This window comes from Somniosus microcephalus, chromosome 2 (assembly GCF_052327205.1).
Source record: "Somniosus microcephalus isolate GS21.2 chromosome 2, FLI_Smic_1.0, whole genome shotgun sequence".
Classification (NCBI taxonomy): domain Eukaryota; kingdom Metazoa; phylum Chordata; class Chondrichthyes; order Squaliformes; family Somniosidae; genus Somniosus; species Somniosus microcephalus.
This window is the reverse complement of record NC_140988.1, coordinates 297,908,184-297,929,463: the sequence shown is the minus strand read 5'-3', so window position 1 is coordinate 297,929,463 and position 21,280 is coordinate 297,908,184. Positions and strand designations below refer to the sequence as shown.

The following is a 21,280-nucleotide window of genomic DNA, read 5'->3' as shown; positions in this document are numbered from 1 at the left end:
GGTCCCCCCTCAGCCTTCTCTGCTCTAAGGAAAACAACCCCAGCCTGTCCAGTCTCTCTTCATAGCTGAAGCGCTCCAGCCCAGGTAACATCCTGGTGAATCTCCTCTGCACCCTCTCCAATGCAATCACATCCCTCCTATAGTGTGGTGACCAGAACTGCACACAGTATTCCAGCTGTGGCCTAACTAACGTTTTGTACAGCTCCATCATAACCTCTCTGCTCTTGCCTTCATTAGCCGAGGCATAAAATATAAGTATCCCATATGCCTTTTTAACCACCTTATCTACCTGTCCTGCTGCCTTCAGTAATCTATGTACAGGCACACCAATGTCCCTCTGATCCTCTGTCCTTCCTAGTGTCCTACAATTCATTGTGTATTCCCTTGCCTTGTTAGTCCTCCCAAAATGCATCACCTCACACTTTTCAGGGTTAAATTCCATTTGCCACTGTTCTGCCCATCTAACCATCCCATCTATATCGTCCTGTAGCCTGAGGCTTTCCTCCTCGCTATTTACCACTCCACCAATTTTCATGTCATCTGCGAACTTACTGATCATACCTCCTACATTCATATCTAAATCATTAATGTACACTACAAACAGCAAAGGACCCAGCACCAATCCCTGCGGTACACCACTGGACACAGGCTTCCAGTCACAAAAACAACCTTCGACCATCACCCTCTGCCTCCTGCCACTAAGCCAATTTTGGATCCAATGTGCCAAATTGCCCTGGATCCCATGGGCTCTAACCTTCTTGACCAGTCTCCCATGTGGGACTTTGTCAAAAGCCTTACTGAAGTCCATGTAGACAACATCAACTGCATTTCCCTTATCCACACACCTAGTCACTCCCTCGAAAAATTCAATCAAATTGGTTAGACATGATCTCCCCCTGACAAAGCTATGCTGACTATCCTTGATAGAATGATAATGGGAGAAAGGGTCAGCTGTGTGGGGAGAAGACTCCTTGCCAAAGAAGTGGGCACGGAGACGAAGGCGGCGTGACTTCGGCCGACTCAATTGCTCTGCTCCCCTCACTCACTCCAACCTACCTCCCTCTGAACTTGCAGCACTCCATTCTCTCAGATCCACCCCAATATTGTCATTAAACCTGCTGACAAGGATGGTGCTGTTGTTGTTTGGCGAACCAACCTCTACCTAGCGGAGGCTGAACGCCAACTCTCTGAAACTTCCTCCTACCCCTGCCTGGACCATGACCCCACTACTGAACATCAAGCCACTGTTTCCAAGACGGTCACTGACCTCATCTCTGGAGATCTTCCCTCCACGGCCGCCAACCTCATAATTCCCCAAACCCGCAAAGCCCGCTTCTACCTCATTCCCAAGATGCACAAACAGGACTGCCCTGATAGACCCATCGTTTCAACCTGTTCTTGCCCCACGGAACTTATCTCTTCCTATATCAACTCTTTTTTTCTCTCCTTGTCCAGTCTCTTCCCACCTACATCCACAACTCTTCCGCCGCCCTCCGTCACTTTAACAGTTTCCAGTTTCCTGGCCCCAACCTTCTCCTTTTCACTATGGACGTCCAATCTCTCTACACCTCCATCCCCCACCAGGATGGCCTGAGGGCGCTCTGCTTCTTCCTTGAACAGAGGCCCAACCAGTCCCCATCCACCACCACCCTCCTCCGCCTGGCTGAACTTGTTCCCACATTGAACAACTTCTCCTTTGACTCCTCCAAATTAAAGGTGTTGCTATGGGAACCCGCATGGATCCCAGGTATGCCTGCCTTTTCATGGGATATGTGGAACATTCTTTGTTCCAGTCCTACTCGGGTCCCCTCCCTCACCTCTTTTTCCAGTACATTGATGACTGTATCAGTGCTGTTTCTTGCTCTCGCCCTGAACTCGAAAATTTCATTCACTTTGCTTACAATTTCCACCCTTCCCTCACCTTCACATGGTCCATCTCCGACTGTTCCCTTACCTTCCTTGACTTCTCTGTTTCCATCTTTGGGGATAGGCTATTGACAAACATTCACTACCAGCCCACTGACTCCCACAGCTACCTGGACTACACTTCCTCCCACCTCGCTTCCTGTAGGGACTCTATTCCATTCTCCCAGTTTCTCTGTCTCCATCACATCTGCTCTGACGATGCCACCTTCCATACCAGTGCTTCCGACATGTCTTCCTTTTTCCTCAACCGAGGATTCCCCTCCATTGTGGTTGACACGGCCCTTGACCGTGTCCATTCTATTTCCCGCACTTCTGCTCTCAACCCTTCCCCTCTCTCCCAGAACCACGATAGGGTTCCCCTTGTCCTCACCTTTCACCCCACCAGCCTCCACATTCAACGGATCATCCTCCGCCATTTCCAGTGTGATCCCACCACCAAACTCATCTTCCCCTCACCTCCCCTTTCAGCATTCCGAATGGACCGCTCCCTCCATGACACCCTGGTCCACTCCTCTTATCACCCCCAACACCCTTTCCCCTTCGCCCGACACCTTCCTGTGCAAGCGCGGGAGATGCAACACATGCCTTTTACCTCCACCCTTCCCTCTGTCCAGGGCCCCAAACATTCCTTCCAGGTGAAACAGCGATTTACTTGTTGCACTTACAATTTAGTATACTGTATTCGCTGCTCACGATGCGGTCTCCTCTACATTGGGGAGACCAAACGCAGATTATGTGACCGCTTTGCGGAACACCTCCATTCAGTCTCTAAGGGTAACCCCGAGCTTCCGGTCACCATCACTTTAATTCACCGCTCCACTCCCAGTCAGACCTCACTGTCCTCGGCCTCTTACACTCTTCCAATGAAGCTCGAGGAACAGCACCTCCTCTTTCGATTAGGCACTTTACAGCCTTCTGGACTCAACATTGAGTTCAACAATTTCAGACCGTTGTGAGGGTGCCGGTTAGTTCCCTCAGTAACCCCTAGATGGCACCTTCACTTGTTTTTTTTCCCTTTGCTAATTGTTACTAGTTTCTCCTGTGTTTATTACTTAACTGCCTTTTATCAGTTTATTGGTTTCACCTGTTTTTGCTTGTATTTAAGTTCTGTGGTTTCTTCCCTCTGTGCTCAGTCTTGACAAGCCGTTTGTCTAGTGGTAGCTTGTCTTGAGCTCCTATGTTTGTAACTGTTTACCTGTGTGATTCTAGTAAAGTACTTTTATTTAAGACTGCATACCTGCTTCTTGCCTCGTCTGTCTGCACTTGGGTCCAGAACCAGCCTCGCCCTGACAGCAAGACTGAGCCAGTATGGACCCAGCAGTGATGGAGGAATTTCATTCTATTCTCTCCCATCAAGGTGCTTTCCTCGGCCGCCTTGAGCAACTTCTCCAAAGCATTTCGGACCAGGTAAATACGTGGACTCAGACCATTCAACACCCAGCCGCTGTGGCTTCGGCTCAGGATGTTCCTCCTCAGTCAGTTCCTTTGGGTACTACCCCACCGGTCGCCGACCTCCAGACTCACCGAGAGCCTCGCCTACCCGCGCCAGAGCGCTATGACGGTCATCCAGGCAAGTGTCGCGGCTTCTTGACCCAGTGCTTCCTAGTTTTTGAACTCCAACCCTCCATGTTCCTATCACCCCGCTCTAAGGTAGCGTTCATCATATCACTACTCTCGGGAAAAGCTCTCACCTGGGCTACCGCTATCTGGGAGCAGCAATCTTTCGTCTGCTCGGACATTCTCCTTTTCGCCAAAGAGATGAGCAAAGTCTTTGACCATCCTGTGAGTGGACGGGAGGCAGCTAAGAGACTTTTGAATCTCCGCCAGGGCAACTGCAGCGTAGCCGACTTCGCCATTGAGTTCCGCACACTCACTGCGGAAAGCCGCTGGAACACCGAGGCCCTTCTCTCCACGTTTCTTCATGGCCTTTCCGAATCTATCAAAGATGAACTGGTGTCCAGAGAGGTTCCGGAGGACCTTGACACGCTCATCTCCCTTGCCATCAGAGTGGATAACTGCCTCCGGGAGCATGGTAGAGAGATGAGATTCACTACTTCCACAGAGGTGAGATCTTCCGGTATTTTGAATCTGACCAAGAGCTTCCAAGTACCCCAGAGTCCACCTGTTAGCACTGAAGAGGAACCTATGCAACTCGGCTCTCCCAGTTTGAGAGACAGAGGAGATTGAGAGAGGGGCGCTGTCTTTACTGTGGCCTGTCTGGCCATCTCCGAGCCACATGCCCTGAGCTTCAGGAAAAAGCCAGGAGGATTGGGAAAATACTGACAGATCAAATCCCTTCTCCTACCCCTTCTGTCTTCCAAACCCTGCTTCCCGCTCGTCTCTCTTGGGAGGGACAACAGTACAACCTCCAGGCGTTTGTTGACTCCGGGGCCGCTGGCTGTTTTATCGATGCCACCCTTGTGCGCAGCCTGAAAATTCCTTTCTCCCGCCTTGACAAGCCTTTACAAGTCACCGCCCTTGACGGCAGGCCCCTTGGTTCTGGGCGTGTTCATCATATCACCGGAGTATTACATGCCCAAGTAGGGGAGAAACATCAAGAGTTGCTGCAGTTTCACCTTATCGTTCTTGGACATCCATGGCTCTCTCTTCACAACCCTCACATTGACTGGACTACTGGGACTGTGCTGGAGTGGGGTCCTTCATGTCTAGCCAACTGTCTTAAGGTCTTCCCTAGTCTGCCCCGTCCTTCCTCTCCCGAGCCAGCTGATCAGCTGGACCTTGCTCATGTGCCCCCTGAATATTCGGACATCCATGCTGTGTTTAGTAAGAGGCGGTCCACTACACTCCCCCCACACCGGTCCTACGACTGTGCCATTGATCTCCTGCCTGGCACTAGCCCCCCTCGGGGTCGGCTCTACTCTCTCTCTGGCCCTGAGAATGTTTCCATGGAAGAATACATCAAGGAAGCCCTCGCTACAGGTTTCAATCGTCCTTCCACCTCCCCAGCGGGTGCTGGCTGCTTTTTTTGTAAAGAAGGAGGATGGTGGTCTCAGGCCTTGCATAGACTATCAGGGGCTTAACAAAATTACCATTAAGAACCGCTATCCTCTCCCTTTGATGTCTTCAGCGTTTGAGCAGCTGCAGGGAGCTACCATCTCTGTAATACAGAGAAATGATATTCGGTCAAAAGATCAGGATAATGAAACAGTTTGGGTGGAGGTAAGGAATAATAAGGGGAAAAAAACACTAGTGGGCGTAGTCTATAGGCCTCCGAACAGTGGCAACTCTGTTGGACGGAGTATCAATCAGGAAATAGTTGAGGCTTGTAATAAGGGAACATCTATAATTATGGGGTATTTTAACTATCATATTAATTGGACAAATCAAATTGGGCAGGGCTGCCTTGAGGATGAGTTCAATGAGTGTATTAGGGATGGGTTTCTTGAGCAGTATGTAACTGAACCGACCAGGGGGCAAGCAACCTTAGATCTGGTCCTGTGTAACGAGACAGGATTAATTAAAAATGTCCTAGTAAAGGATCCCCTTGGAATGAGTGACCATAACATGGTTGAATTCCATATTCAATTAGAGAGTGAGAAGGTTGTATCTCAAACAAGCGTGCTAAGCTTGAATAAAGGAGACTATGAAGGTATGAGAGCGGAATTGAGTAAAGTGGATTGGGAAAATAGATTAAAGGGTAAGACGATACATGATCAGTGGTGTACATTTAAGGAGTTATTTTACAACTTCCAAAAAAATATATATTCCACTGAGAAGAAAAGGGTGTAGAAGAAAAGACAGCCATCCGTGGCTAAGTAAAGAAATTAAGGATAGTATTCGACTAAAAACAAGGGCATATAAGGTAGCCAAATCTAGTGGGAGGATAGAGGATTGGGAAAACTTTAAAAGACAGCAAAAAATAACAAAAAGATTGATTAAGAAAGGGAAGATAGATTATGAAAGTAAATTAGCAAAAAATATAAAAACAGATAGTAAGAGTTTTTATAGTTATATAAAAAGAAAAAGGGTGGCTAAAGTAAATGTTGGTCCCTTAGAGGATGAGACTGGGAAATTAATGGTGGGAAATATGGAGATGGCAAAAACACTGAATGAATATTTTGTATCAGTCTTTACAGTAGAAGACACTAAGAATATCCCAACACTGGACAAACCGGGGGCTAAAGGGGGGGAGGAGCTAAACACGATCAAAATCACTAAGGAAGTGGTACTCGGTAAAATAATGGGACTCAAGGCGGATAAATCACCTGGACCTGATGGCTTACATCCTAGGGTCTTGAGGGAAGTGGCGGTAGGGATTGTGGATGCATTGGTAATAATTTTCCAAAACTCCCTGGACTCGGCAAAGGTCCCGGCAGACTGGAAAACTGCTAATGTAACGCCCTTATTTAAAAAGGGCAGTAGACAGAAGGCTGGAAACTATAGACCGGTTAGCCTAACATCTGTGGTAGGTAAAATTTTGGAGTCCATTATTAAGGAGACAGTAACAGGACATTTGGATAATCATAATTTAATAGGACAAAGTCAGCATGGTTTTATGAAGGGGAAGTCATGTTTGACAAATTTGCTGGAGTTCTTTGAGGAAGTAACATATAGGGTGGATAAAGGGGAACCAGTGGACGTAGTGTATTTAGACTTCCAAAAGGCATTTGACAAGGTGCCACACAGAAGATTATTGCTTAAGATAAAAAATCACGGGATTGGGGGTAATATTCTGGCATGGATAGAGGATTGGCTATCTAACAGAAGGCAGAGAGTTGGGATAAATGGTTCATTCTCAGACTGGCAATCAGTAACTAGTGGTGTTCCGCAGGGGTCAGTGCTGGGTCCCCAACTCTTTACAATCTATATTAACGATTTGGAGGAGGGGACCGAGTGTAACATATCAAAGTTTGCAGATGATACTAAGATGGGAGGGAAAGTAGTGAGGGAGGAGGACATAAAAAACCTGCAAGGGGACATAGACAGGCTAAGTAAGTGGGCAGAGATTTGGCAGATGGAATACAATACTGGAAAGTGTGAGGTTATGCACTTTGGCAGGAAAAATCGTAGAGCAAGTTATTATCTTAATGGCAAGAAACTGGAAAGTACTGAAGTACAAAGGGATCTGGGGGTCCTGGCGCACGAAACTCAAAAGGTTAGTATGCAGGTGCAGCAAGTGATTAAGAAGGCCAATGGAATGTTGGTTTTCATTGCTAGGGGGATAGAATATAAAAATAGGGAGGTATTGCTTCAGTTGTACAAGGTATTGGTGAGACCGCACCTGGAATACTGCGTACAGTTTTGGTGTCCATACTTAAGAAAGGACATACTTGCTCTCGAGTCAGTACAAAGAAGGTTCACTCGGTTAATCCCGGGGATGAGGGGATGGACATATGAGGAGCGGTTGAGTAGATTGGGACTCCACTCATTGGAGTTCAGAAGCATGCGAGGCGATCTTATTGAAACATATAAGATTGTGAAGGGGTTGGATTGGGTGGATGCGGGGAGGATGTTCCCGATGATGGGTGAAACTAGAACTAGGGGGCATAGTCTTAGAATAAGGGGCTGCTCTTTCAAAACTGAGATGAGGAGGAACTACTTCACTCAGAGCGTGGTAGGTCCATGGAATATGTTGCCCCAAAAAGCTGTAGAAGCTACATCATTACATAAATTTAAAACAGAAATAGACAGTTTCCTAGAAGTAAAGGGAATTAAGGGTTACGGGGAGCGGGCAGGAATTTGGACATGAGTCTAGGTTCGGATCGGTCATGGCCCTGTGGGTAGCGGAGCGGGCCCAGGGGCCGTGTAGCCTGATCCTGCTCCTATTTTGTGTGTTTAATTCTGTTAGATTCAGGAGATGGTTCTGTGATAGTGGATTGGCGGTTAGGATCAGATCAGCCATGATCTTATTGAATGGCGGAGCAGGCTCGAGGGGCCGATTGGCCTACTCCTGCTCCTATTTCTTATGTTCTTATGTTCTCCAAACTTGACCTCCGCAACGCGTACAACCTGGTCCGCATTAGGGAGGGGGATGAATGGAAGACTGCCTTTATCACCCCTAGCGGTCACTGGGAATACCTCGTCATGCCCTTTGGTCTCACTAACGCTCCTGCTGTCTTCCAAGCTCTGGTCAATGACGTGCTCCGGGACCTACTGAACCAGTTCGTGTTTGTTTATTTGGATGACATTCTCATCTTCTCAAAGTCCCCCCAGCAGCATGTCCAACACGTCAGACGGGTGCTGCAGAGGCTCTTGGAGAACCGTCTCTTTGTCAAATCCGAGAAATGTGAATTCTACGTCTCTAAGGTCACCTTCCTGGGCTACGTCATCTCCTGTGGAAGTGTCCAGATGGATCCTAGCAAGGTTCAAGCCGTCTTGAACTGGCCGCGTCCCACGTCGGTTAAGCAGGTTCAGCGGTTCCTGGGATTCGCCAACTTTTACAGACCCTTCATCCGCAACTTCAGCTCCCTTGCCGCCTCCCTCTCCGCATTGACCAAGGGCTCGTCTTTACGGTTATGTTGGTCTTCTGAAGCGGAACGGGCCTTCCAGGAGCTCAAACAACGCTTCACCTCTGCTCCCATCCTGGTACACCCTGACCCCACCCTGCCCTTTATCGTAGAGGTGGATACCTCGGATATTGGAGTCGGGGCTGTCCTGTCCCAGCGCTCCCCTAAGGACCAAAAGCTACATCCCTGTGCCTTCTTTTCCCGTCGCCTGAAGCCAGCAGAGAGTAACTACGATGTCGGCAACAGGGAGCTCTTGGCAGTTAAGTTGGTCTTGGAGGAGTGGAGACACTGGTTGGAGGGAGCAGAGCATCCTTTTGTCGTCTGGACCGACCATAAATATCTGACATATATCCAGGACGCCAAGCGCCTCAACCCTCGGCAGGCCAGGTGGGCTCTCTTCTTTAACCGGTTCAACTTTCTCCTGTCTTACCGCCCAGGGTCTAAGAACCTCAAACCGGATGCCCTTTCTCGCCTGTTTGACCCCTCGGAAAAAGACCGGACCCCGGAACCTATCATCCCCAGTTCCTGTATCGTTACTCCCGTCGCATGGGAGATTGAGGCTGTGGTGCGAGGGGCCCAATGTCAGGAGGCTGACCCTGGAGGAGGCCCTCCTCATAGCCTTTATGTTCCCAGTCAGGTGCGCGCCCAGGTCCTTCAATGGGGGCACTCTTCTCGATTGACTGGTCATCCTGGGATCCGTCGGACTCTCGAGTTCCTTAAGAGGAGGTTCTGGTGGCCCTCTATTGAAGCTGACACCCGGGCCTTTGTCTCCGCTTGTCCCGTCTGTGCCCAGAACAAGACATCCCAACAACCTCCGCTTGGTCTTCTGCATCACTTGCCCATCCCCAGCCATCCCTGGTCTCATATCACCCTGGATTTCATCACCGGGCTTCACTACCATCCTAGTTGTGGTCGATCGCTTTTCCAAGGCTGCTCACTTCGTCCCTCTTGTCAATCTTCCCTCTGCCAGAGAGACTGCCCAGCTGGTTGTCCAGCATGTCTTCCGCCTCCATGGCTTGCCCTTGGATGTCGTCTCTGACCGTGGTCCCCAGTTCTCATCCAGGTTCTGGAAGGCTTTTTGTTCCCTCCTGGGCGCTTCCGTCAGTCTCTCCTCTGGGTTCCACCCACAGTCTAACGGCCAGACTGAGAGAACCAACCAAGATCTGGAGAGGGTGCTAAGAAGCTTTGTGTCCTCCAATCCTTCCACCTGGAGCAAGTATCTGGTCTGGGCGGAGTACGCGCACAATACCCGTCAGAGCTCTTCCACTGGCCTCTCACCTTTCGAATGTCAATATGGCTTCCAACCGCCACTCTTCCCTGAACAGGAGAGGGAGGTAGGAGTCCCAGCTGCCCAGGGGTTCGTCCAACGCTGCCGCCGTACCTGGAGGAGGGTCCGATCCGCCTTGCAGCTCGCTTCTTCTCGGCAGAAAGTGCAGGCTGACCGACACCGCCGCCCAGCTCCTCGGTTCCGGACCGGACAGAAGGCCTGGCTGTCTACCCGGAATCTTCCGCTCCATGTGGAGTCCCGCAAGTTGGCTCCCCGGTTCATCGGACCTTTTAGGATTTTGGAAAAAGTAAACCCTGTGGCCTACTGGCTCCTCCTCCCTCGGTCGATGAAGATACATCCCACATTCCACGTCTCTCACCTCAAGCCGGTACTTACCAGTCCCTTGGTTCCTGCTTCCAGACCTCCCCCCCTGCCCCGCATGATTGATGGTCAGCAAGCCTACACTGTCCGTCGCCTCCTTGATAGTTGCCGGGTTAGGAGGAGCATTCAATACCTGGTCGACTGGGAGGGCTATGGTCCTGAAGAGCATTCCTGGGTTCCGGCCCGGGACATTTTGGATCCTGAACTCATCAGGGATTTTCGCCGTCGCCACCCTGATCGTCCAGGAGGAACGTCAGGAGCCGTTCCTAGGGGAGGGGGACCTGTGAGGGTGCCGGTTAGTTCCCTCAGTAACCCCTAGGTGGCACCTTCACTTGTTTTTTCCCCTTTGCTAATTGTTACTAGTTTCTCCTGTGTTTATTACTTAACTGCCTTTTATCAGTTTATTGGTTTCACCTGTTTTTGCTTGTATTTAAGTTCTGTGGTTTCGTCCCTCTGTGCACAGTCTTGACAAGCTGTTTGTCTAGTGGTAGCTTGTCTTGAGCCCCTATGTTTGTAACTGTTTACCTGTGTGATTCTAGTAAAGTACTTTTATTTAAGACTGCATACCTGCTTCTCGCCTCGTCTGTCTGCACTTGGGTCCAGAACCAGCCTCGCCCTGACAACCGTAACCTCTACCCCTATCTTTATTTCCACTTTTTTTTTTTTTTTTTTTCGGTCTCCCACCTGGCAGCTGTCTTTCATTCTGCCATTTACACTTCATCTAGAGCCATCCTTTGTTTCTTCACTTGTCCCATTACCATCTCCTTTTGCCTTGCACCATCTCTTAATGTCTCTTAATCTCTCCTGCCTTCCATCCTATCACAGACCTTCCCTTTTGTTCTTTCCTTCCCTTTCCCTGCCCCTGCACTTGCTTAAAAACCTGTTTGATCTCCAGCTTTTTCCAGTTCTGACGAAGGGTCAGTGACCTGAAACGTTAACTCTGTTTCTCCCTCCACAGATGCTGCCTGACCCGCTGAGTATTTCCAGCATTTTCTGTTTTTATTTCAGATTTCCAACATCCACAGTATTTTGCCTCTATCTTGTAGTTGGCTTATACTCTGACTCTTTTGCTATTGTCTTCAGTTTCCCAGGGCTCTCTTTCACTCATACTTTTGTTTTTGCTTCAATTAATATTCAATTGTATCCACTCATTTGCAGATGATTGATTCCATTGTACATTCATCAACTTCAGGTTGCACCCTCGGTGCTCACAACCTCTAATCCTTTTGCAATGCAATGGTGAATCACTACATCTTGGGATAGACCAGATAGCCAATGATTACCGGAAAATAGCCAGTGCGTTGTCTGTGATTCTGACCTGCGCTGGGTGTGCATGAGGCAGTTGCGGGGCTTTGCAATATTTACCTTCCTGGTCTTCAGTGCCCTTCAGTGGGGCAATATAAATGTTGCTTGCTTTCTTTTCTTCAAGCAATGTGTCCTGTCTCAAGTTTAACCAAACTCCACTTTTTGTCCTTCATTTTTTGCATTTAGCCTCGTCTCTTCTGCATCAAATGAACTCCCATATTCTCCACTATAAAAGGTGCTTCCAAGCTCTGTACCCACTTTTTGTGCCAAACACTTCCCCCACCCATCCACCCCAGCCCCAGACATTATTTGATTAATGTAAAACCTAAGCCTGTACAAGACTTGAATATTGCTCCCATTTTTGAGTAACCTCTTCTCCCTGTCTCACATTGCTGGATACAAGAAAAAGTTGGTTATCTCCGAGCGATTTCTCCCCAGCTGTCTCAACCTTTCATGACTTTACTTTAATGATACTGATACAATCAGTGCTCCTCTTAACTGAACCTTCTTGCTGCCTTTAAACTATGAATATGCTATCCTATACTATCTTCTTCCTCCTTACATTACCCCTTTTGAAATCAACTAATTCCACAGTTTCCCACTCTAACTCTTTTTTTTTTTAATAACCACTATATAACTCCTTATCTCCCTCAGTCTTTTGCTTCCTCCTACCATCTTCAGGCTGTAAAAAGGTTAACTTGATGTCACCCAACCACTACTTTTGATTTACCTTGTCTTTTTTTCCTTCACCTTGGTGCTTTTTACTGGCTTCTCTTCCCGCTCCCGCGTCGTTACCTCTGGTGTCCCCCAAGGATCTATCCTTGGCCCCCTCCTAATTCTCATCTACATGCTGCCCCTTGGCGACATAATCTGAAAACACAGTGTCAGTTTCCACAAGTACGTTGACGATACCCAGCTCTACCTCACCACCGCTTCTCTCGACCACTCCACGCACTCCTGGCTGGCCTCCCACGTTCTACCCTACGTAAACTACCCGTGTCCTAATTCGCACCAAGTCCCGTTCAGCCATCACCCCTGTGCTCGCTGACCTACATTGGCTTCCGGTTAAGCAACGACTCAATTTCAAAATTCTCATCCTTGTTTTCAAATCCCTCCATGGCCTCACCCGTCCCTATCTCTGTAATCTCCTCCAGCCCCACAATCTCTCCCCCCCGCGCCCCCCCCCCTGAGATATCTGCGCTCTTCTGATTCTGCCCTCTTGAGCATCCCTAATTATAATTGCTCAACCATTGGTGGCTGTGCCTTCTGTTGCCTAGGCCCTAAGCTCTGGAATTCCCTCCCTAAACCTCTTCACCTCTTTAACCCTCTTTCCTCCTTTAAGACACTCCTTAAAACCTACCTCTTTGACCAAGCTTTTTGGTCATCTGCCCTAATTTCTCCTCGTGGTTTGGTGTCAAATTTTTTGTCTTATAATACATTTGTGAAGCGCCTTGGGATGTTTTACTATGTTAAAGGCGCTATATAAATACAAGTTGTTGTTGTTGTTTTCTTAATTATGGGCCTTGGTGTTTCATCTTGTACTCTGAACAATATTTTTAAGTCAGCACTAGAATCTGCCATATTTAAGGGAAGCACAATGTGTGACAATTGGCTTCTGGCATTTGACTGCCTTACCCTTCTATCGACCCTGCCTTGATGTGGCTTGCTGTAATCACGCCTGGTTATCTTGGTTGGGTCCTTGAGAGGGTGCAGATGAGATTTACCAGAATGGCTCCAGGGATGGGGATCTTAGCTACAAGGACAGGTTGGAGAAGCTGGATTTGTTTTCATTCAAGCAAAGGAGGTTGAGGGGTGATTTGATAGAGGTGTACAAGATTACGATGGGTTTGGATAGGCTAGACGGGGAAAGGCTGTTCCCACTAGTTTGATGGTACAAGGACTAGGGGACACAGATTTAAGTTTTTGGGCAAGAGATACAGGGGGGATGTGAGGAAAAACTTTTTTACGCAGTGAGTGGTGATGACCTGGAACTCGCTGCCGACGGAAGTGGTGGAAGCAGATACACTCATTGTTTTCAAGGGGAGACTGGATAGGCACTTGAGGGAAATAAATTTGCAGGGCTACGGGGATAGAGCGGGGGAAAGTGACTGACTGGATTGCATTACAGAGAGCTGGCATGGACTTGATGGGCCGAATGGCCTCCTTCTGTGCCGTTAAGACTCTATGGGCTGGATTTTGATTCTGGAGGCGGGACTACAACTTTCAGGGTTGTAGTCCCGCCTCCATCGAGTTGTGGCCCACCCATGCGATTTTCACTTTATTGACCTTGTTGAGCCCACCCAGCGGGCTCAGCAGGCCAATTAAGGGCCACCCGGCAACAGGTGACGTCACAGAGTGACATTTCATCTGTCAAAAACTTTTGACAGATGAAATATCAGCGTTTGACAGCTCTTTGAAGCTGTCAAACACTGACAATCTGTACACTAAGTTAATTCCTTCCTCTCAGGCTGATTTAGAGATCTCTCCAGAACAGAAAGCTGAATGCTGCAACTTTTGACAGCTCGCGGCCATCCTGCTTTCTGTGCCGGTGAGATGAGGGACTCCCGAGACCTGAAGGAAGGAAGGCTGTAAAGGTAAGTAAAACTTCTTTAAACACTTTACACACACCAAACACACTTACCTCTTCACTCATGCACCCAACACTCACCTGAACACCAGACATCTCGATCCCTCCAAGTCCTTCAGCCCGACGGCCCGCCTCGCTAACTTGGCGTGGTTTGGAGCCATCGGGAATCCCACACTTCAGGAATAAAAATAGGTATTAGGCTAAAAACTGCCTGTTAACTACCTGTTAACAGGCAGTTAATTGGCACTAATCCCCTTCCTGCCTCTGGGAGGTGGATCCCAGCACAGGTCGGGTATCCGCCTCCGTTGAAACTGGCATGGAGGCGGGATGGGTTCGTGCCCCCCCGATTGAGATTTTAACCCCCCACATGCCTCCAATCCCGCCTCCACGGCCCAATAAAAATCCAGCCCTATGACTCTGAGATTGGGGTGGAGGAGATTTTTCTGTATTTTCGATTGTTGTTTACCTGCTGTCAGAAGTGTATTTCTTTTGGGTGGAATGACCCTTCCCAAGTCCTCTGCTAATGTTACTCAGTAACTCTGTTATTAGGTGAGTGATCTTGCATTAATCAATTATTTTTTCTTTCCTGTTAATCTTTGCCTACTCTCAATATTTAAGCACCTCATTGCCAATTGGTACTTTTACATGGCGGTCTAGCTGTATGTTCAATTGTTAACTGTTTTTAAAATTTTAAGTCTTGTGATTGTCTCCAACTCTTATTTATTACAATCTCTCTAGCTGTGGAAAGGAGTTGCTTGGATGCCAAACTAAGATTGACGAGCCCGATGACCAAGGGTCTGGAGAAATATGTTTTTGGGGAAGACATGTCTTCATGGGATACCTGAATATGAAAGAGCAGACTGCAGAAGCTCTAGATGTAGAGGGCTGGTTGCATTCTGGAGACTTGGGAAAATTTGATAAAGATGGGTTCCTGTATATTACAGGCAGAATAAAAGGTAACTCATGTCTTTATACTTTTTCTGGCAGTTTTATCCCTCCTCCATCCTCTGTTGAAATTGTTGGCTCCTTGCTGGGTCACAGATCTGGGGCACTGGTCACTCTTATCTTTTCCCAACGTACCAATTCACCATTTCTGAGGCAAGATGGTGTGGTTGGCAGGCTTTTCGATAGCAGGGGAATCACCAATGATCTTCATTCTGGCCTCACTTGAATTCTGCCCATGGACACTTTCCAGCTGTGGTCACTGGATAATAATTATGGTTGGGAACGCTGGCTGATGGTTTATTTTTTTCAACCCAACTGCAGGTAGCTGTAAAGTCCCTACATCCATACTAGCTAAAATCAGCTAACTTGGGATTGAACTGGAAACCTTCCTAGTCTGTATGGTGCAGCTACTCACTGAATAACTCTGCTGAGCCAACAGGAGAGGTGAAGACTCACTCTTGATGACCATGGGTTACTTGCGTGTTCAAATAAATCTGTGTTAATCACGTTTTGTTGAGGACCACTAAACTAACATCCTGAATGATGGCTACTATCGGGGAAAGCTGCAAGATTTCAAAATTTGCAGATGACACAAAACTTGGAAGGAAAGTGAACAGTGAGGAGGAGAGTGATGGACTTCAGGAAGACATAGACAAGCTGGTGAAATGGGTGGACACGTGGTAGATGAAATTTAATGCAGAAAAGTGTGAAGTGATACATTTTGGTAGAAAGAATGAGGAGAGGACATATAAACTAAATGGTACAATCCTAAAAGGGGTGCACAAACAGAGAGACCTGGGGGTATATGTGCACAAATCGTTGAAGGTGGCAGGACACGTTGAGAAAGCAGTTAAGAAGGCTTATGGGATTCTGGGCTTCATAAATAGAGGTATAGAGTGCCTTCAGTTCTCCAATGAGTTGCTGCTTTTGAGTGGGCCACTGTGAGCATCTGCCAAGTGTGGAAATTATGATGAACTTGTCACTGAAGGTAAGCATGCAGGTGCAGCAGGCGGTTAAGAAGGCAAATGGTATGTTGGCCTTCATAGCAAGAGGATTCGAGTACAGGAGCAAGGATGTCTTGCTGCAGTTGTACAGGGCCTTGGTGAGACCACACCTTGAGTATTGTGTGCAGTTTTGGTCACCTTTTCTGAGGAAGGATGTTCTTGCCATGGAGGGAGTGCAGCAAAGATTCACCATGCTGATACCTGGAATGGCAGAAATGACGTATGAAGAGAGATTGTGTCGATTAGGCTTATATTCGCTAGAGTTTAGAAGAATGAGAGGGGATCTCATTGAAACTTATAAAATTCTAACAGGACTAGACAGACTAGATGCAGGAAGGATGTTCCCGATGGCGGGGGAGTCCAGAACCAGGGGTCACAGTCTAAGGACAAGGGGTAAGCCATTTAGGACAGAGATGAGGAGGAATTTCTTCACCCAGAGAGTGGTGAACCTGTGGAATTCTCTACCACAGAAGGCAGAGGAGGCCAATTCATTAAATATATTCAAGAAGGAGTTAGATATATTTCTTAAGGCTAAAGGGATCAAGGGATATGGGGAGAAGGAGAAAGCAGGGACAGGGTACTGAATTTGGATGATCAGCCATGATTTCATTAAATGCGGAACAGGCTCAAGGGGCCGAATGGCCTACTCCTGCCCCTATCTTCTATGTATCTATGTAACCTGTATAAAACACTGGTTCGGCCCCAACTGGAATGCTGTGTCCAATTCTGGGCAGCAGACTTTAGGAAGGATGTGAAGGCCTTAGTGAGGGTGCAACCACACATAAGCCCTAGCAAGGCTTTTCATTTCAACCCCTCCCAGATGACCTTCGTGAAGCTCATTGAGCACTCTCTCCCTTAACTTGGGTGGAATTACCACTCGGGATCCACACATCAAGGTCCCCTGGCATACTGACAGCTGTTCTCTTCTGGATGAGAATGCTGGCAACAGTGAGTCGCCATGTGCTGGCCATCCCTTCACCGTCAAATCATATACCCGAGACAGTGTCGGGTCATTTCGGGTCTCCTTCTCTATACCAGCGTTAGTTACTGGCAAGCATTCAATTATAGGTGCTTCCTCCGCAGTAGGCAGTGGCAGGCGTGATAGCCCATCAGCGTTTCCATGCTGTTTCGTGCCCTTATACTCGATGTCATATTGGTGCGCCCCTAGCAAAAGGGACCATCTTTGTAGCCGTTGCGCAGTCATCACCGGAACGCCCTTCTTTGGATTAAAGATGGAGACAAGTGGTTGGTGGTCAGTCAGCAAGGTGAACTTCTGCCCGTGCAGATAGTGATTGAACTTTTTCACTCCCCACACTAGGCTGAGGGCCTCCCTGTGAATCTGGGCGTAGTTACGCTCCGCTGAGGTTAGTGATCGTGACGCAAAGGCTATTGGCCTCTCTGAGCCGTCCGAGAATTTGTGCGACAGCACCGCTCCAATGCCGTAGAGTGACGCATCACATGCCAACCAAATTGGTAATGCTGGGTTGTAATGGGCCAATACCTCTTTCGATGTGATTAGTGTTTTGCTCTTCTGGAAAGCTCGTCTACATTCGTCACTCCACTTCCATGGCACCCCAGTTTGCAGTAGGGTGTTCAGTGGGTGTAGTATTGTAGACAAATTTGGCAAGAAGTAGTAGTAGTTTACCAGCCCGAGGAATGACCTCAGTTGTGACACATTTTCCGGTGCTGGAGCCTTGACTACTGCCTCAATCTTCTCTGGGGACTTATGTAACCCCTCTTTATCGATAACGTGGCCACAATACAAGATCTGTTTTCTAAAAAACTCGCATTTGGGGCGGTTAGCTCGTAGCCCATATTCCTGCAATCTAGTGAGCACCTGCTCCAGGTTGGCAAGGTGATCACTGTCATTTTCGCCCGTGACCAGGATGTCAGCCAAATAACACTGGGTCCCTGGGATCCCTTGCAGGACTTGTTCCATTGTCCTCTGCCAAATAGCCGGAGCTGATGCTACCCCGAATACCAGCCGGTTGTATTGGTAGAGACCTTTATGGGTGTTGATTGTGAGGTATTTTTTTGATGCTTCTTCTACCTCCATTTGCAGATATGCCTGGGCCAGATCAATCTTAGTGAAGCGTTTCCCTCCAGATAGCGAGGTGAAAATATCTTCAATCCGCAGAAGTGGATATTGTACGGTGTGAAGGACCGGGTTCACTGTTACCTTAAAGTCCCCACAGATGCGAACCTTCCTTGGTTCCCCAGGCGTGCTGCTCAATGACTTTTTCATCACCGGGATGATGGGTGTAGCCCATTCGCTCCAGTCTACCTTGGACAGTACACCTGAACGTTCCAGACTCTCCAGCTCTGCTTCGACGGCTGGGCGGATCGCATAAGGTACCGGTCTGGCCTTCAAAAATTTTGGGCTTGCGTTTTCTTCAATTTTAATCATCGCTGTCATGCCTTTTAGTGTTCCGAGTCCTTGCTGGAACACTTCTTTCGCGTCAGTTAGGATCTTTGACAGTCGCCCAGGTGTGACGTCGTCATCCTTTTTGTCAGCCACAGTCGGTGCCTGTATGGAATGCCAATCTAGCTGTATCTTCCGGATCCATTCACGTCCTAGTAGTGGTGGTCCTCCATCTGGCAATACATATAGGTCCATTTTTGGTATTTCCTTGCCGTTATATATAACGTTCACCCTTATTTTTCCTTTGGGGTAGACTTTTTGCCCCGTGTACGTCTTCAAGACAATCTTTGTATCTCTCAAGGGTATATGTGAGAATAGCCGCTTGTAGTCCCTTCGGCTTATGACTGTTAGGGCTGATCCTGTGTCCAATTCCATTTTCACTTGGACTCCTGCTATCTTGAGCGTGACCCAGATAGTTTGGTGATCCTCCGTTTTGATCACATTATGTAGTTTCAGACAACCCAGCTCCTTGCTTCCGGAGTCTGTATCACTCTTCTGTTCGTCTGAACTACTCTCCGTCACCTTATGTACCACCTTGTACTTCTCCTGTGGAGATTTCTTGCTGCTGGTTTTCTTTCCCGACCTGCAGACTCTTGCTATGTGTCCTACTTTTCCACACTGTCTGCACACTTTGTCCTTGAACCAGCAATCATTATGGTCGTGTGTTGTTCTGCCGCAGCGATAGCACTTCACTGTTCCGTATGACATTTCATTTGTGCCATATTCTTGCGGTCTCCATTGTATCTCTGCAGCGCCCCGTGCTGCTGCTTCGTGTGATACTGCAACGCTGAAAGCCTTGTCCAGCGTAAGATCCTTTTCTGATAGAAGTCGTTTCTGGGTTCCTTCACTTTGAAGCCCACACACAAACTTGTCCCTTAAGGTATCTGCCAGTCCCGTTCCAAACTGTCAGTGTTTCGATAGCTTGCGCAGTTCCGTTAAATACTCAGCATTACTTTCATCTTTATGCTGGTTCCTTTTGTGAAACTTAAATCTTTCTGCTATCAGCAGCGGTGTGGGGTTTAAGTGGTCCTGTAGGATTGACACTGTTTTCAAAATCCTTTTCTACTGGCTTCTCTGGGGTTACTAGGTTTCGTAGTAAGCCATACGTTTTTGCACCCATTGAATTCAACAATACCAGCGCTTTCTTGTCATCTGGCACTTCATTCGCCTTGCAGTATACTTCTATGCGTTCGACATATGTCGTCCAATCTTCGACTTCATTGTCGAACGCTGTGATACTGCCACTCTTCGGCATTTTTGGGTGTGGTTAGACTGGCTTAAAATGGCGTCTCCCGCGCTTTCCTATCTTCCCCGCTGCGGCTTAAAATGCCGTCTCCCGCGCTGCTGCCAACGCCGCTCTCGGCGGTCCACGTGGCAAATGGCGACGCCCTGTGGGTTTCGTGCGCTGCTCCTGCGCTACTGCCAACGCCGCTCTCTGCGGTCCTCGTGGCAATGGCAGCGCCTCGCGTTTTCCTGCGCGCCTCTCTCCCCCGTTGACGCTGCTCGGCCCTTGAACACCGGCTGCGCTCTGCTCTCTCTCGCCTCTCTACCCCGTTGACGCCGCTCGGTCTTGAACACCAGCTGCGCCCTGTGCGCTCTGCCCTCTCTCTGTCCCCCGTCGATGCTGCTCGGCCTTTTTCTGTGCCGCTCGGTCAGGCTCTAGCCCGTCGCTGTCCAGGAAGGGTCTGCGCAGTACCTGTTGCCAGCCCGTTTCGCTGGATCACCGTGACTGGAAAGCCAAGCCTGGCTCTCGACAGCCTCCCCTGCGATGCTCAAATCTCCGCTGGATGACTGGGCGGTTGCCCGTGGTCGACGTCTGTGCTTTTGGATTCGACCTTCTTCCACTGTTCTCCAGCAGCGATTCCCTGGGAGGTGATGCAGAGTTGTAGGTAGGTTCGAATCTGCTCGTCGCCAATGTTAGATCCGTGTATCTTAATGTTGTCCTTCAATAATCAGACAACAGACTGCAGGGAACGATTTAACAGGTGTTTACTGAATGAGGGTTACTCTAGAACTAACTGTACAGATCACTACTCAGGGTTTATATACAGGTGTGGTCACTGCCGGTACTACAGTATACAGGAGCTGTAAAAAGTAGTTCTCTCCCTTAAAGGTACATACATTACAGAAAGGCTTTGGGGAATCAGGAGATGAGTCACTCGCAGCAGAATACCCAGCCTCTGACCTGCTCTTGCAGCCACAATATTTATGTGGCTGATCCAGTTAAGTTTCTGGTCAATGGTGACCCCCCAGGATGTTGATGGTGGGGGAATCAACGATGGTAATGCCATTGAATGTCATGGGGAGGTGGTTAGACTTTCTCTCTTGTTGGAGATAGTCATTGCCTGGCACTTAAGTGGCAAGTAACATTCGTGCCACACATCAGCCCAAGCCTGGATGTTGTCCGCGGGCATGAACTACTTCATTATTTGAGGAGTTACGAATGGAACTGATACTGTGCAATCATCAGCGAACTTCCCCACTTCTGACCTTATGATTGAGGGAAAGTAATTGATGAAGCAGCTGAAGATGGTTGGGCCTAGGACACTGTCCTGAGGAACTCCTGCAGCAATGTCCTGAGGCTGAGATGATTGGCCTCTAACAACCATAATTATCTTCCTTTGTGCTAGGTATGACTCCAGCCAGTGGAGAGGTTTCCCCCTGATCCCCATTGTCTTCAATTTTACTAGGGCTCCTTGGTGCCACACTTAGTCAAACACTGCCTTGATGTCAAAGGCAGTCACTCTCACCTCACCTCTAGAATTCAGCTCTTTGGTCCATGTTTGGACCAAGGCTGTAATGACCTCTGGAGCTGAGTGATCCTGGCGGAACCCAAACTGGGCATTGGTTAGCAGGTATTGGTAAGTGCCGCCTGATAGCACTGTCGACGACACCTTCCATCACTTTGCTGATCATTGAGAATAGGCTGATTGACTCCGGACCCCATGAAGTCTCATGGCATCAGGTGGGTGAGGA

General features: G+C 48.4%; 1 protein-coding gene across 2 annotated transcripts in view; it reads left to right on the top strand.

Annotated features, from left to right (window-relative positions):
• The window catches only part of LOC147123468 (long-chain-fatty-acid--CoA ligase ACSBG2-like), a 182,268-nt gene that overhangs the window by 120,878 nt on the left and 40,110 nt on the right, over window positions 1-21,280 (top strand). For both annotated transcript variants that reach the window (XM_085973380.1, XM_085973388.1), the window contains one exon: window positions 14,672-14,889. In XM_085973380.1, coding sequence (XP_085829506.1) covers window positions 14,672-14,889 — 218 coding nt within the window. The remainder of the gene's footprint in view (window positions 1-14,671; window positions 14,890-21,280) is intronic.